The 18,012-nt window shown below is 35.9% G+C and overlaps 1 protein-coding gene across 2 annotated transcripts in view; it reads left to right on the top strand.

The window, feature by feature from the left end:
- The window catches only part of NUDCD1 (NudC domain containing 1), a 95,302-nt gene that overhangs the window by 47,615 nt on the left and 29,675 nt on the right, over positions 1–18,012 (top strand). For both annotated transcript variants that reach the window (XM_021089014.2, XM_021089013.2), the window contains exon 7: positions 1,758–1,902. In XM_021089014.2, coding sequence (XP_020944673.2) covers positions 1,758–1,902 — 145 coding nt within the window. The remainder of the gene's footprint in view (positions 1–1,757; positions 1,903–18,012) is intronic.

The following is an 18,012-nucleotide window of genomic DNA, read 5'->3' on the forward strand; positions in this document are numbered from 1 at the left end:
TTCCCTCTCTTTGGAAGGATTTGTTAACTAGTCTCTTGTTTATTACGTTTGGGGTTTTATGTTCCTTTTTGCTTGGATGGTAGGATGTTACACTAGCTTCAAAACATCAAAATGCATTTATGCTAAGAGTCACATTAACTAGATATGCAAATTTAATGGTGGTTCATAAATTCTTTATAACTGAGACTGTATGGAGTTATTTAGGTAGCAACTAAGAACAGTATTTATACATTCTGGTCAATGGGTACAAATTCTTTAATAGTTATTTACATATGTTTTTTCAGAGAGGCATAATAGTGCAGTAGTGAAAAACATGGAGTTGGGGCCAGACTGCTTTATTAGCTTGTGACCTTGGTGAGTTACTTCACCTCTCAGTGCTTTTTTTTCTTACTTATGAAGTGGAGATGATAGTAGTACTTACCTTATTTGTTTGTGGTGAGCAATAAATGAGTTGAAACATGTAGGGTGCTTCAGATCGCACCTGGCATATGGTAAGCATTAGGTAAGTGTAAGAGGCTGTCATTATTTTTGTTAACTATCATTATCTTCATCATCATCATTGTTCAAGATTAGCTTTCTCCTTAGAAAATGTAACTAAACCTGGGCATTATTGATTGTGGTGGTAATTTTTAATGCTAATGATAGGAACTCATTATGTAAGAAAGACACTATTTTGTATAGTCTCTTAAAATACAATTAGTTTTAGAAAATTCTTAAGTGTTCTAATTCATGAAGTGGTGATAATAGTCTTGAAAAAGAATAGCTGATAAGTTTGCATGTTCTATTTGACAGTAATGATAATAGTTATTATGTTTTGCAGTTGTTTCCTTATAATTGTGTTTTAGGGCGTGGGTTAGTATGGCCCACGTGTACCACAGATGGCACATGTAAAAAGTTACTTTGCTATGGAACAGTTAACATACCCCACTTTTCTCTATATTATAGCAACAGACAGCTTACCTGGGTTTTCTTTCCTGTTCAGGCACATGGGCAGCTCCCTATCCCATGTCCACAGTCTGGCCTGACTCAACTCCTTTCTTTCCTGCTGTATCAATCCTTAATCTAGAGTTTCCCTGATTGTCCCTTTTAGTACATTTGAAATTTGTGTTTAATGGCTTAAATTAACAAAATTAAATTTTAAGTAAGTTGATAAAGACTGTATTAACCACTTTTTTCCTGTATTATCAAGTTTATCTTTTCTAATTTGTATATTTCAATGCTTTATAATCTATTATTTTCAAAATTATTGTTTGTCTGGAGTCAACCTGCCTGATCTTTAGATTAATAATCACATATTATGGCTGCTAGTTTGTGAAAATGAAGGTAATTTTTGGCACCACTCAAAAAGAGGTAATTTTTAGTTATAGGCCCTTTCCAGTTGAATTTATATCCCCAATCCTCTCCCCACCCTCCCGCCCGCCCGCCACCAACCATTTCCCAGTGAAAAAGTTCATAGATTCATGCTGCTTGGATTTCTGTTACTTAGGTACACCTGAACTACAGCAGTACTTACTGAGTGGTCCTATTACTCTTCCCAAACACTCCCGTGGTACTTTCTTGTTTATTAAAGCTATATTTTTACCTTTGGATTATAGGTTATCCATCATATGCATAGCTAAAATGAACATAATTTTTGGTTAAAATACCCTCTGGACACAAGAAGGGTAATTGCTATGAAAGATTCTTCTATCTGGAATTGTTGCATAATTTGCATAGTTGCTTACTGTAACATTACTTTTCTCATTTTAAACCTCTAGCTTGGAGATTTGTTTGATTAAGAAGAATGAGGGACTGACATGGCCAGAGCTAGTAGTCGGTGATAAACAAGGGGAATTTATAAGAGACTCGGCCCAGTATGCTGCAATAGCTGAACGTTTGATGCATTTGACCTCTGAAGAACTGGTAAGCAACTGTAATAGTAATGCGATTTCCCAAGGATCCAGAAGTATGTGAGGATTATACCATGGTTTTCTTTTTCTTTTTTCTTCTTACTTTTTTTTTTTTAAATCTTTCTAGGGCCTTACTCATGGCATATGGAAGCTCCCAGGCTGGGGGTCGAATCAGAGCTGCAGCTGCTCACCTGCACCACAGCCACAGCAATGCCAGATCCGAGCCACATCTGCAACCTACACCACAGCTCACAGTGACACCACATCCTTAACCCACTGAGTGAGGCCAGGGTTTGAACCTGCGTCCTAGTCGGATTTGTTACTGTCAAACTACGACGGGAACTCCTATACCATGTTTTTCAAACATTGCTTTGCTTTTCCTAATGTATAGGACAGATTAGGTATTACTGACTAGTATTTGAATATAGCTTGAAATTCTACTACTTACTCCTTACACTATGTGAATATATATGTGTCTGAGGGCATGTGATATATAGAGGGTGTGTATGCATGTATGTAGTGTATATATGTCTCTCATTCTCTCAATGTATGTGTTTATAGAGAGAGAAAGAGAGATAAATAGTTGACACTTGAACAGTGCTGGGGGTTAGAGAGCCAACCCTCATTCACTGAAAAATTCCAGTATAACTTTATAGTTGGTCCTCTATGTCTACTGTAGTATGTATGTATTTTAAGTGGATCCTTCTGGTTCAAACCCATGTTCAAGTATCAGCTTTGTCTTTCTCTCTGTATTTCAGTATTCTCCTTTAGAAGAATTGACTGACCGCTGCTGACAGAGACAAAAATTATGATTTTACACCTTACCTTGCTAATAATCTACTTTTAATCATTGAAATTTTCCAGGTGATACTAAAATGTCACAAAGGGGTGTATAAATTACATACAGCTGGGAGATTTTTCTTGACTATGTTCCTACTCTGATAATATTTAAGATAATGTTCAGAATTTGAACAAATAGAGCAATACACCAGAACTTCAGTTATATTCATTTACCAAAAATTATTACACCACATTTAAGATTTTTGGTTTATTACCATCTGGAGTTATAGCATTGAGGAAGATTATGTAAAGAAGTATTTATAGATTTAGTTGCATCCTAAAGTAAAAAGAAAAGATGAGAATATTGAAAGTAAATGTCTCTGACAAAAGAAAATACACCAAAATGGAGAAACCAAGTTTCACATTTTCTGGCATAACTGACAATGTCAAAAGTCACTAGAATTTATGTGTAAGACTACAGAACTTTGATTTCATAGTATCTTCTTGTTACAAGCCATGTAGATCGCACTGCCCTATGTTCATTCATTCAGCAAGTATTTATTATGATAAAATTCTGGGGTGTAATTATAGTGATAGTAATGGAGATTTGTTTTGAAATTGTAGATAATTGCTATTAACTGTCTTTTAAACTTGATTTCAAATGAGTATTGGTGTATATGAGTAAGGTATTTATGCCTGAACACTAGTGTGCTTGTTACATTATTAAAACAACAGCAACAAAGAATCTTGTTGTCTGCAACTGAAAGCACTTTTGTGTTTTTCAAACCTTTATACTTTTTCTTCCCTTACTGCAATGTTTAGAGTCTCTAATCCTCTGTAAAATAGGAATGGTGAATAGTGAAAGCAGATACTCAACTTACCTTACTCATGATCTTGGGAAAAAGAATTGAATTTTCACCATTAAGCATAATGGATTCTTTTTATCACTTTGAGGAAATTACCTTCTGTTCCTAGTATGCTTAGAGTGTTTATCATGATGGTCATGAAATACTATCTCTTTTATGTATTACTGGTTTTGGTTTACTATTGTGTTATTGAAGGGTTTTACATCTATGTTTGCGAGGAATATTGGGACTTGTATTTTTTGTTTTGTCTTTTTACTCTCTGCTTTTGGTGTCTGGGTAATGCTGAGAAGCTGAGTTCATAAAATAAGTAGGGAAATGTTTGTTCTGTTTCTGGAAGAGATTGTGTGGAATTGGCATTATTTCTTTAATGTTTCATAGAATTTTCAATGAAACTATCTGGACTGGCGTTTTCTTTTTTGGAAGGTTTTAAACCATGAATTTAGTTTCTTTAATAGAAGATTGTTTTGCTCATCTATTTCAGTTGACTTTATTTTTCCCTTTTCAGTTTTCAATTTCATTCATTTCTGTTATTACATTTATTACTTTCTCTTTTTTGCTTGGTTAAGATTTTTTTCTGCTCTTTTTCTAATGCAAGTATTTAATGCTATACCCTTTCTTCTAAATACATGAGCTGCATCTCCCAAATTTTCTGTTTTCTTAATCCTGTTAGTGATTGACTTGATTTGATACTGGATTTCAGTTTTCTTGCATGGCTGATTTTTTTCCCTGTTTATTCTTACTCCTAGGGCAGAACTTTCCATGAATCTCATCTGAAAGTCTAGAATGTTTATCAGATCTTCTCTACTGTGTAGGCCTTGATGTCAAATTTTTGTCTCCCAAGCACTTTGATAATTATCAAAACTCAGCTTTTTAACCCCCTATGTGCTGCTTTCCACTTGTCTTTTTCAGCTCATCTTGAAATAGTGCATAGCTCTGTGGTTCTTTTCTTTTCTGTATTGCCCTTTCTCTGCAGTGATGTCCTGTTAAGTACTGGCTGCCTTGATAGTAGTTTTTAATTTTTGTCCTTCTATCTCTAACATATGGAGAATTGAAAGGAGAAGTGAGGGAGGCATGGGAAGTGGTGCCTGGGTGCCTTCTGTTCTGCTGGATGTGTATATCCTCTTGAATCACTGTGACAAAATGGCCCCACTTAATTACTGGAATTACCTTCTCAGCTAGTAACAGAAACTAGAATTATTTCCATTGATATTTAGAATGGAGCAGAGAACCACAGCTAGCTAGTTCCATATCCCAGGTGCAACATGGACATATTTGATAGTGTCTGTAACTTCCAGACATTTAGTTTCACAGACTGTCTCAGATCCTTTCATGAAGTTCTCAATTACATGACTGCATTTGGCAGACTATGTGTGTGTGGACATTTGATCAGTTGTTATAGAATCATATTTCTGTTACATGTGTGTGAATATATATAATTTATCACTTAAGTGATCCTTTTTTACCCTTTGAGGAATGTAAGACCTAACTGATTTTTGCATTCAAGCAGTGGAACATATTAAAATTACTTTAATGATTCCATTTATTTCTACCTTTGGCTTATTTTTAGATATACTTCTGTGTTTTTGTTTGGGTGGATATTTGTGTGTGTGTGTTTAGTGATTTTTCTAGAGTTTATAGTATACATTTTCAACTTATCACCATTTATCTTCAAAATATATCACTTAACTCATAACTTAAGAACTTTTAAAGGTATTTCCATTTCTCAATCTTTTGTCTTATTTTTGTCATTTCTACATTTTATAAACTTTATGATATATTATTATTTTAACTTTAGTCAGTCACTTTTTTTAAAGAGATTAAAAATGCAAGTTAAAAAAGTCTTACATTGATCCAAATATTTGTCATTTCCTCTATTCTACATTCCATTGAATTGATTCAGATTTCCATCTGGTGTCATTATTTTCCTAGCTAAACAATTTCCTTTATGATCTCTTGTAGTGTCAGTCTCCTAGATAAAGTTTCTCAGCTTTTGTTTGTCTATAAATATGCATGTCTTTATTTTTTAAAAACTAGTTTTGCTACGTATTTAAGTCAATGTTTACAGCGTTTTTTTTTTCCCCTTTCATCACTTCAAATATATTTCATTGCTTTCTGATGAAAAATCAACTGTCATTTGTAACTTTGTTCCTCTATTTGTAATGTGATTTTTTTTTTTTCCTCCTCTGATCACTTTAAGATTTTCCTCTTTATAGCTGGTGTTCTTTGGTGGCTTAGTGGTTAAAGATTTGGTTTTGTCACTGCTATAGCTTGGTTTTGATCCCTGGCCCAGGAACTTCTGCATGCCATGGGTGAAGGAAGGAAGAAGGAAGAGAGGAAGGGTCAGAGGGATAAAAGGAGGGTGGTGGGAGAGAGGGTAAGGAAAGAAAGGGAAGGAAGGAAGGAATTTTCTCTTGATTACTTAGAGAATAATTTCATTTTTCTCTTTCAGCGATTTTATTATTATGTGATTTGCTGTGATGTATTTTTAACGTTGTACTTGAAGTTCTTTGAACTTCATCTTTAGGATCATAGTTTTCATCAAATTTGAAAAAACTTGTCATTATTTCTTCAAAAATTTTTCCATTCTTCTAAATACTGAGGTGTTGGACCATTTGATACTGTTCTACAGCTCACGGGGTTTTTTTTTGTTTGTTTGTTTGTTTTAAGTTTTATTGAAGTATAATTGTGATAATTTCTCCTGCACACATCCATTCTTTTTCAGTTTCTTGTCCCATATAGCTTATCATAGAATATTGGATAGAGTTCCCTGTGCTATACAGCAGGTCCCCATTAACCAGTCATTCCATATACCACAGTGTGTATATGCCAGTCCCAAGCCCCCAGTCCATCTCTAGCCCCCACTTCATTTCTTTGGTAACCATAAGTTTGCTCTCAAAGCCTGTGAGTTTGTTTCTGTTCTTCAGATAAGTTCATTTGTATCCTTTTTTTAGAATCTACATATAAGTGATATTATAGATGTTTGCTTTTCACTAACTTCACTTGGTATGCTAATCTCTAGGTCTGTCCATGTTGCTGCAAATGGCATTATTTCATTCTTTTCTATGGCTGAGTACTATTCCATTTTATATATGTACCACATCTTCTTTATCCATTCCTCTGTCAGCAGGAATGGACATTTAGTTTGCTTCCATGTCTTGGCAATTTTAAATAGTATGGCAATGAACATTAAAGTGCGTGTGTCTTTTTGAATTATGGTTTTCTCCAGATAGATGCCTATGAATTGGACTGCTGGATGATATAGTAATTCTAAATTTTGTTTTCTGAGGAACCTCCATACTGTTTTCCATAGTGGTTGTACCAATTTACATTCCCACTAACAGTATAGAAAGGTTCCCTTTTCTCTGCACCCTCTTCAGCATTTACTGTTTGTAGACCTTTTTGATGATGGCCATTCTGACTTGTGTGAGGTGATACCTCATTGTGGTTTTAATTTGCATTTTGCTAATAGTGATGTTGAACATCTTTTCATGCACCTTTTGGCCATCTGTATGTTGTCTTTGGAGAAATGTCTATTTAGATCTGCCCATTTTTTTATTATTATTTTTTTTATATTGAGCTGAATGAGGTGTTTGTATATTTTGGAGATCAATCCTTTGTCAGTCAATCTATTTGCAAATATTTTCCCCCACTTGTGGATTGTCTTTTCATTTTGTTTATGGTTTGCTTTGCTGTGCAAAAACTTTTAAGTATTAATTAGTTCGCACTTGTTTATTTTATTATTCCAGGATGTGAACCTGAAAAGATATTGCTGCAGTTCATTTTGGAGAGTGTTCTGCCATGTTTTCCTTATATTTAGGTTTGTAATCCATTTTGAGTTTATTTTTCTGTATGGTGTTAGTGTTCTAATTTCAATGATTTACATGTAGCTGTTCAGTTTTCCCAGCACACCGTATTGAAGAGACTGTCTTTTCTCCATTGTATGTTCTTGTCATCTTTGTCATAGATTAGTTGACCAATTGGTGCATGGGTTTATTTGTGGACTTCTGTCCTGTTCTGTTGATTGATATTTCTGTTTTTCTGCCAGTACCATGGTGTTTTGATGACTGTAGCTTTGTAGTATGGTCTGAAGGAACCTGGTTGCTCCAGCTCCATTTTTCTTTCTCAGGATTTCTTTGGATATTCGGGGTCTTGTATTTACATACAAATTTAAAATTTTTTGTTCTGGTTCTCTGAAAAATGCCATTGGTAACTTGATAGGGATTGCATTGAATCTGTAGATTGCCTTGGGCAGTATAGTAATTTTGTAGGATATAAAATCAATACACAGAAATCGACTGCATTTCTATATACCAACAATGAAATACCAGGAAGAGAAATTAGGGAAGCAATCCCGTTGACCATTGCATCCAAAAGAATAAAATGCCTAGGAGTAAATCTCCCTAAAGAGACAAAAAACCTCTACTCTGAAAACTATAAGACACTGATGAAAGAAATCAAAGATGACACAAATAGATGGAAGGACATACCATGCTCTTGGATTGGAAGAGTTAATATTATCAAAATGACTATACTACCCAAGGCAATCTACAGATTCAATGCAATTCCTATCAAATTACCAATGACATTTTTCACAGAACTCGAACAAAATATTTTAAAGTTTGTCTGGAAGCTCAAAAGACACAGAATACCCAAAGACATCCTGATAAAGAAAAATGGAACAGGAGGTATCAGGCTCCCGGACTTCAGACTATACTACAAAGCAATATTCATCAAAACCGTATGGTACTGGCACAAAAACAGACATATAGATCAGTGGAACAGTACAGAAAGCCCAGAATTAAACCCACGCACCTACAGTCAACTAATCTATGACAAAGGAAGCAAGAATATACAGTGGAGGAAAGACAGCTTGTTCAATAAGTGGTGCTGGGAAAACTGGACAGCCACATGGAAAAGAATGAAATTAGAACACTCCCTAACACCATACACAAAAATAAACTCAAAGTGGATTAAAGACCTAGATATAAGACCAGATACTATAAACCTCTTAGAAAAAAACATAGGCCAAACACTCTCTGACATAAAAAACAGCAACATCTTCTCAGATCCACCTCTTAGAGTAATGACAGTCAAAACAGAAATAAACAAATGGGACCTAATTAAACCTAAGTTTCTGCACAGCAAAGGGAACCCTAAACAAAACGAAAAGACAACCCACAGAATGGGAGAAAACCTTTGCAAATGAATCAACTGACAAGGGATTAATCTCCAAAATTTATAAATACCTTCTGCAGCTCAATACTAAAAAAACAAACCACCCCATCAAAAAATGGGCAGGAGATCTAAAGAGACAGTTCTCTAAAGAAGACATATAGATGGCCAAAAACACATGAAAAGATGTTCAACATCACTCATGATTAGAGAAATGCAAATCAAAACCACTATGAGGTAGCACCTTTACACCAGCCAGAATGGCTGTCATCAAAAAGTCTACAAACAGTAAGTGCTATAGAGGGTGTGGACAAAAAGGAACCCTATTACTCTGTTGGTGGGATTGTAAATTGGCGCAACCACTGTGGAAGACAGTATGGAGATTCCTCAGAAAACTACAAATAGAACTACCATTTGACCCAGCAGTCCCACTCCTGGGCATCTATCCAGAGAAAACCATGACTCGCAAAGACACATGTACTCCAGCGTTCATTGCAGCACTATTTGCAATAGCCAAGACATGGTAACAACCTAAATGTCCATCGACAGAGGAGTGGTTCAAGAAGATGTAGTGCATATACACAATGGAATATTACTCAGCCATTAAAAGGAATGAAATAGCAGCATTTTTAGCAATATGGATGGTCCTAGAAATTATCATGCTAAGTGAAGTCAGTCAGACAATGAGATACCAACATCAAATGCTATCACTTACATGTGGAATCTGTAAAAAGGACAGACTAAACTTCTTTGCAGAGCAGATGCTGACTCACAGACTTTGAAAAATTTATGGTTTCCAAATGAGAAAGTTTGGGGGGGGTCAGTGTGGGAGATGGTAGTGAGGGTTTGGGATGGATATGCTGTAAAATTTGGTTGTGATGATTGTTGTACACCTATTAATGTAATAAAGTTCATTAAGTAAGAAAAAATAATAATGAAAGGAAAAATAAAATAAATTTTTTTGTTCTAGTTCTCTGAAAAGTGCCATTGATAACTTGATAAGGATTGCATTGAATGTGTAGATTGCCTTGGGCAGTGTAGTAATTTCGACAATATTGATTCTTCCATTTGAAGAGCATGGTATATATTTTCCATGTTTTGTGTCATCTTTGTGTTCTTTTAGCTTCTTAGAACTTTCATGTACATGTCTTTTGTTTCTTTAGGTAGGTTTATTCCTAGGTATTTTATTTGTTTTGCTGCAATGGTATATGGGATTTTTCCCCTAATTTCTCTTCCTGATATTTCATTGTTAGTATATAGAAATGCAATACATTTCTGTGTATTAATTTTGTATCCTGCAACTTTTCCAAATTCATTGATGAGCTCCAACAGTTTTCTGGTAGTGTTTTTAGGAATTTCTAGGTATGGTATCATGTCAACTGCAGATAGTGATAGTTTTACTTCTATCTCTCCAATTTGGATTCCTTTTATTTTTTATTTTTTTCTTCGCTAATGGTTGTGGCTAGGACTTCCAAAATTATGTTAAATAATGTGGTGAGAGTGGACATCCTTGTCTTGTTCTTGATCCTAGCAAGAATGCCTTCTCAGCTTTTCACCATTGATAATGATGTTAGCTGTGGGTTTGTCATAGTATGGCCTTTATTATGTTGAAGAAGGTTCCCTCTTTGCCCACTTTATGGAGGTTTTTTTTTTTTTTTAATCATAAATGAATGTTGAATTTTGTCAAAAGGTTTTTCTGTATCTATTGAGGTGATCATATGTTTTTTATTCTTCAATTTGTGAATATGGTACATCACACTGATTGATTTGCAGATATTGAAAAATCCCTGCAACCACGAGATAAATTCCACTTGATCATGGTGTATGATCCTTTTAATGTAGTGTTGGATTTAGTTTGCTAGTATTTTGTTGAGGATTTTTGGATCTGTGTTCATCAGTGATACTGGCCTGTAATTTTCTTTTTTTGGCGGTATCTTTGTCTTGTTTTGGTATCAAGGTGATGGTGGCCTTATATAATGAGTTTGAGTCTTCCTTCTGCATTTTTGGAGAACAGTTTCAGAAGGATAGGTGTTAACTTTTCTCTAAATTTTGTTTGTTTGTTTTGTCTTTTTAGGGCTGCACCCATGGCATATGGAAGTTCCCAGGCTAGGGGTTGAATTGGAGCTGTAGCTTCCCGCCTATGCCAGAGCCACAGCAACTCCAGATCCAAGCCGCATCTGCAACCTACACCACAGCTGGATCCTTAACCCACTGAGTGAGGCCAGATATCGAACCCATGGCCTCATGGTTCCTAGTCGAATTCGTTTTCTGTTGCGCTACTACGGGAACTCCAGCTTTTCTCTAAATTTTTTATGGAATTCACCTGTAAGGCTAACTGGTCCTGTGATTGGTTCATTCATCTTTTCCGTTTCTTCCTGGTTCAGTCTTGGAAAATTATACCTTTCTAAGAATTTGTATATTCTTGATTGTCCATTTTATTGGCATATAGTTGCTTGTAGTAGTCTCTTACGATTTTATTTCTATGATGTCTATTGTAACTTCTCTTTTTTAATTTCTAATTTTATTGATGAGTGTGGCTAAGAGTTTATCAAGTTTGTTGATCTTTTCAAAGAACCAGCTTTTAGTTTCATCACTGATCTTTTCTATTTTCTTCATCTCTATCTCATTTATTTCTGCTCTGATCTTTATGATTGCTTTTCTTCCACTCACTTTGGGTTTTTTCTTTCTCTAGCTGCTTTAGGTGTAAGGTTATGTTGCTTATTTGAGATTTTTCTTCTTTCCTGAGGTAGGCTTATATTGCTGTAACCTTCCCTCTTAAAATTCTTTTTGCTGTGTCCTGTAGGATTTTTTTTTATTTTATTTTATTTATTTATTTATTTATTTTGTCTTTTTAGGGCTGCACCCTCAACATATGGAGGTTCCCAGGCTAGGAGTCAAATTGGGGCTACAGCTGCCAGCCTATGCCACAGCAACACGGGATCCGAGCCGCGTCTGTGACCTACCCCACAGCTCATGGCAACGCTGGATCCTAACCCACTGAGTGAGGCCAGGGATTGAACCTGAAACCTCATGGTTACTAGTCAGGTTCATTAACCACTGCACTATGACAGGAACTCCTGCGTCCTGTATGTTTTAGATTGTTCTGTTTTCATTTTCATTTGTCTCTAGATGTTGTTTGATTTCCTCTTTGATTTCTTCAGTGATCCGTTGGTTGTTTAGTAGCATGTTGTTTAGTCTCTATGTATTTATATTCTGCAGTTTTTTTCTTGTCCTTGATTTCTAGTCTTACAGCTTGTGGTCAGAAGTGATGCTTTATATGATTTCAATTTTCTTAAATTTACCAAGGCTTGATTTCTGGTCCATAATGTGATCTATCCTAGAGAAGTTCCATGTGCACTTGATAAGAATGTATATACTGCTGCTTTGGGATGGAATGTTCTATAAATATCTATTAAGTCCATCTTCTGTAATGAATCACTTCAGGGCTATGTTTCCTTATTGATTTTCTGCCTGGATGATCTGTCCATTGTGGTAAGTGGGGTGTTAAAGTCCCCCACTGTTACTGTGTTACTGTTGATTTCTCCTTTTATGGCTGTTAGCAGTTGTTTCATATATTAAGGTGCTCTTTTGTTGGGTGCATATATATTTAAAATTGTTATATCTTCTTTTTGGATTGATCATTATGTGGCATCCTCCTTTGTCTTTTGTAACCTTCATTTTAAAGTCTTATTTTGTCTGATGTGAGCATTACTACTCCAGCTTTCTTTTGATTTCTATTTGTATGGAATATCTTCTTCCATTTTCTCACATTCAGTTTGTATGTGTCCCTAGAACTGAATTGGATCTCTTGTAGACAAGATACAGGAGTCTCGTTTTTGTATGCATTCAGCCAGTCTGTCTTTTTACAAAAATTTTTTTAATTAAAGGACTGTTGATTTACAATGTGGCAATTTTTGCTGTACAGCAGAAATTAAGTTATATGTATATACATGTACTTTTTTTTTTTTTTTTTTTTTTTTGTCTTTCTGCTATTTATTGGGCCACTCCCACGGCACATGGAGCTTCCCAGGCTAGGGGTCAAATCGGAGCTGTAGCTGCCGGCCTACGCCAGAGCCACAGCAACGCTGGATCCAAGCCACGTCTGCAACCTACACCACAGCTCACGGCAACGCTGGATCGTTAACCCACTGAGCAAGGGCAGGGACCGAACCCGCAACCTCATGATTCCTAATCAGATTCGTTAACCACTGCGCCACAATGGGAACTCCTACATGTACTTTTTTATATTCTTTTCCATCACAGTCTTCCCCAGGAGATTGGATGTAGTTCCCTGTGCAGTACAGTAGAATCTTGTTGTTTATTCCTTCTAACTTTGCATCTACTAACCTCAAATTCACAGTCCATCCTTCTCCAACCCACTTTCCCCTTGGGAACCACAAGTGTATTGTCTATGTCCCGGGGAATGTTTCTGTCTTGTTGACAATTTACTTCGTGCCATATTTTAGATTCCACATATATGTTATATGGTATTTATCTTTCACTTTCTGACTTATTTCACTTAGTATAAGATCTCCAGTTGCATTCATGTTCCTTCAGATGGCATTAGTTCTCTTTTATGGCTGAGTAGTATTCCATTGTATATATGTACCACACCTTAATCCATTCATCTGTAAGGGACATTTAGGTTGTTTCCATGTCTTGGCTATTGTGCATAGTGCTGCTATGAACATACAGGTGCATGTGTCTTTTGTAATTGAAGTTCTGTCTGGATCTATGCCTAGGAGTGGGCTTTCTGGATCTTAAAGTAATTCTATATTCAGTTTTCTGAGTACTTCCATACTGTTCTCCATAGTGATTGTCCAGTTGACATTTCCACCAACAGTGAAGGAGGGTTCCCTTTTCACCACAACTTCTCCAGCTTGGTTATTTGTAGACTTATTAATGATGGCCATTCTGAGGGGAGTGAGGTGGTACCTTGTATATAGTTTTGATTTGCATTTCTCTAATAATTAATGATGTTGAGCATTTTTTTCATGTGCCTCCTGGCCATCTGTAAGTCTTTTTTGGAGAAATGTCTATTTATCTGCCCATTTTTTAATTCAGTTGTTTATTTTTTCTTGTTGAGTTGCATGAATTGTTTGTATATTTGGGGGACTAAGCCCTTGTTGGTTACATCATTTGCAACTATTTTTTCCAATTCCATCGGTTGTCTTTTCATTTTTTTTTTAAATGGTTTCAATTGCTGTGCCAAAGCTTATAAATTTGATTAGGTTCTATTTGTTTACTTTTGTTTTTATTTCTGTTGCCTTGGGAGACTGACCTAAGCAAACATTTGTATGGTTGATGTCGCAGAATGTTTTGCCTGTGTTCTCTTCTAGGAGTTTTATGGTGTCTTGTGCTATATTTAAGTCTAGTCATTTGGAGTTTCTTGAAGTGCATGGTGTTAGAGTGTGTTCTAGTTTCACTGATTCCCATGCACCAGTCCAGTTTTCCCAGTGCTAAATGTTGACAACACTGTCTTTTTCCCATTTTATATTCTTGCCTACTTTCTTGAAGATTACTTGACCACAGGTATCTGGGTTTATATCTGTACTCTCTCTCCTCTGTTCCATTGATCCATATGTCTGTTTTTATTCCAGTACCATACTGTCTTGATTACTGTAGTTTTATAATATTGTGTGGAGTCTGAAAGAGTTATACTTCCTGCTTTGTTTTTTATTCCTTAGGATCACTTTAGCAATTGTGAATCTTTTGTGGTTCCATATAACTTTTTGCATTAGTTCTAGTTCTTTGAAAAATGTCATGGGTTATTTGCTAAGAATCATATTAAATCTGTAGATTGATATGGGTAGTATGATCATTTTAACAATATTAACTCTTCCAACCCAAGAGCATGGGATATCTTTCTGGTTTTTTGCATCCTCTTTATTTTACCTTATTAATGTTTTATACTTCTCAGGTATCACTTTGCATAGTTTTTACATGGACTTTGTAGTGTTTTCCATATATAGTATCATAGTGTCTACATGTGGTCACAATTTTACCTCTTATTTTCCAATTTGAATGTCTTATACTTCTTAATCTTTTCTTTTTTTCTTTTTTTGACCACACCCACAACATACACAAGTTCCCACCTTCGAGGATGAATCATAGCTGCAGCTGCAGTCTTATGCCACAGGCATGGCAACACCAAATCTGAGTTGTTGCATCTGTGACCCACACCACAGCTTGGTTTTTCTGTCTGCTGTCCTGATTGTGTGATTTCCATTATTCTATCTCCCAAGTCATTTACTTACTCCTCTGCATTATTCATTCTGCTCTGCAAATGAATTTTGCATTATTTTACTTACTCCTCTGCATTATTCATTCTCCTCTGCATTATTCATTCTGCTCTGAGCCTTTAACTCAGTTTTCAGCTCTGCAAATGAATTTTCTAATTTTTCTTGGCTTATCTATATATTTTCTTTCTTTTTTTATTAAAATATAGTTGATGTGCAATGTTCTTCACTTTCCACTATACAGCAAAGTGACCCAGCCACCCATAAACACCTTTTTTCTTTTTTTTTTCATTTTCCATTAGGTTCTTAACCAAGACACTGGATACGGTTCCCTGTGCTATACAGCAGGACCCCATCAGCCATCTGTTCCAAATGTAACAATCTGCATGTACCAACCACAGCCCCCCTTTTTCCCTCATACCCTCTGGCACATACACGTTTGCCCTCCATGTCCATGATGTTTCTATTTTGTAGATAGCTCATTTGTGCCTTATTTTAGACTCTACATATAAGTGATAAAATATGGTGTTTGTCCTTCTCTTTGTGACTTCTCTTAGTATGAGAGTCTAGTTCCATCCACGTTGCTGCAAATGGCATTGTTTTGTCCTTTCTATGGCTGAATAATATTCCATTGTATATATGTACCACATCATCTTAATCCATTTATCTGTTGATGGACATTTAAATTTTTATTTTTATTTTTTTACGGAATAAAATACATACATTTAAACACAATTACATTCACACAGATAATTATATCATGGATCTTAAGAAACAGATTAAGTGACTCCCTCTGGAGAAGTGGAATGGAAAATATGCTGAGACAAATAGGAAATTTATTCTATACTTTATCCCATTTTGTATGGCTTTCATCCTTACTATTTAGTATTATCTATTACATTTCAATTTTTCTTTAAAAATTAGCATTACATTAAAATTGTTATATTGTGCAACTAAAATTTATAAAGAAAGCCTTATGTGCCATTAAATTTTTTTTTTTTTTTTTGTCTTTTGTCTTTTTGTCTTTTGTTGTTGTTGTTGTTGTTGTTGCTATTTCTTGGGCCGCTCCCGTGGCATATGGAGGTTCCCAGGCTAGGGGTTGAATCGGAGCTGTAGCCACCAGCCTACGCCAGAGGCACAGCAACGCAGGATCCGAGCCGCGTCTGCAACCTACACCACAGCTCATGGCAATGCCGGATCGTTAACCCACTGAGCAAGGGCAGGGACCGAACCCGCAACCTCATGGTTCCTAGTCGGATTCGTTAACCACTGCGCCACGACGGGAACTCCCATTAAATATTTTATATAGCATAATAAAAAGAATAACTTAACTGGTAAGAATAACAAAAATAATACACCCTCTGAAAATAAGTAAAATATAAAATGCATAAATTGGTTAAAAAACAACATAACTATATAAATATGTCCTCACAATTTGTTACATCTTACTGATTCTTCAATATAGGCATTACACCATTCTAGGTGATGTGATAAACAAGACATTATATACCTTACATTGTACCATGGAGAGAAATGATTATTAATAATACAATTGTAGAACTGTATTATTTAATTGTACAGTTGCATTATTTAATTATAATTATCATAAATTCTTTGATGGAGAGGAAATCAGAATCAGATCTAAGGAGACTTCAGCATTCCAAGAATGATGTCAAATGACCCCCTTCATGGTGACTTATGCACTTATTTACTATGAGAAATATTTCTTCTCCAGAGATTCCTTATTTGTGCATCAATTGTTTTTTTCTTTCTTTCTTTTTTTTTTTTTTTTTTTTTGTCTTTTTGCTATTTCTTGGGCCGCTCCCGCGGCATATGGAGGGTCCCAGGCTAGGGGTCGAGTCGGAGCTGTAGTCTCTGGCCTATGCCAGAGCCGCAGCAATGCAAGATCCAAGCCGCGTCTGCAACCTACACCACAGCTAATGGCAACACCGGATCGTTGACCCACTGAGCAAACGCAGGGACCGAATCTGCAACCTCATGGTTCCTAGTCGAATTTGTTAACCACTGTGCCACCACGGGAACTCCTCAATTGTATTTTTGGTTTGCAGTTATTCTGAAGTTTTACGAGTCTATATGTATATGAGATGTTTTAAGTTGTTGTTCTCTTAATTGCAAGTTCATCTCCAGTGTCTTGCATTTGTACCCACCTCTTCTTATGATTTTGGATTTTGGTGGTATAATTGTGCATGGATGATTTCGTATCTTTACTGTGTATATACCTTTACTGGTGAGCCTTGTCATTTGTGGAATTTTTGTTTTCTGTTGCTGTCTTGTCTTTTCTGCCTAGAGAAGATCCTTTAGTATTTGTTGTAAGGCTGGTTTAGTGTTGCTGAATTCTCAGCTTTTGCTTATCTGTGAAGGTTTTGATTTCTCCTTCAAATCTGAATGAGAGCCTTGCTGGGTAGAGTAATCTTGGTTGGAGGTTTTTTTCCTTTCATCATGTTAAGTATATCATTCCACTCCCTTCTGGCCTGCAGTTTCTGCTGAAAAATCTGCCAATAACCTTATTGGGGTTCCCTTGTATGTTACATGTTTCTTCTCCCTAGCTGCTTTCAAGATTTTTCTCTCTGTCTTTAATTTTGGTTAGTTTGATTAATATGTGTCTTGGGGTGTTCCTCCTTGGGTTTATTTTATATGGTGCTTGTTGCACTTCTGGATTTGAGTGAGTGGTTCCTTTCCCATGTGAGGGAAGTTTTCGGCTATTATCTCTTGGAATATTTTTTCTGTCCCCTTCTCTCTCTCTTCTACTTCCGGCACTCCTATAATACGGATGTTGGTGCGTTTAATGTTGTCCCAGAGTTCCCTGAGACTCTCTTCATTTGTTTTCAATCTTTTTTCTCTTTTCTGTTCTGCATCCGTAATTTCTACTAATCTGTCCTCCACCTCGCTTATTCATTTTTCTGCCTCCTGTGTTCTGCTGTTAGCTGCTTCTAGTGAATTTTTTATTTCAGTTACTGTATTTTGCATCTCTACTTGTTTAAGTTTTATGTCTTGTATCTCTTTGCTCAGTGTTTCCTGTAAGTTATCCATCTTTGCCTCCAGTTT

Source organism: Sus scrofa, chromosome 4 (genome assembly GCF_054392235.1).
Source record: "Sus scrofa isolate SSC_HxYL_T2T_F1_AM1 chromosome 4, Sscrofa_HxYL_maternal_Yorkshire_Landrace_v2.0, whole genome shotgun sequence".
NCBI classification, from domain to species: domain Eukaryota; kingdom Metazoa; phylum Chordata; class Mammalia; order Artiodactyla; family Suidae; genus Sus; species Sus scrofa.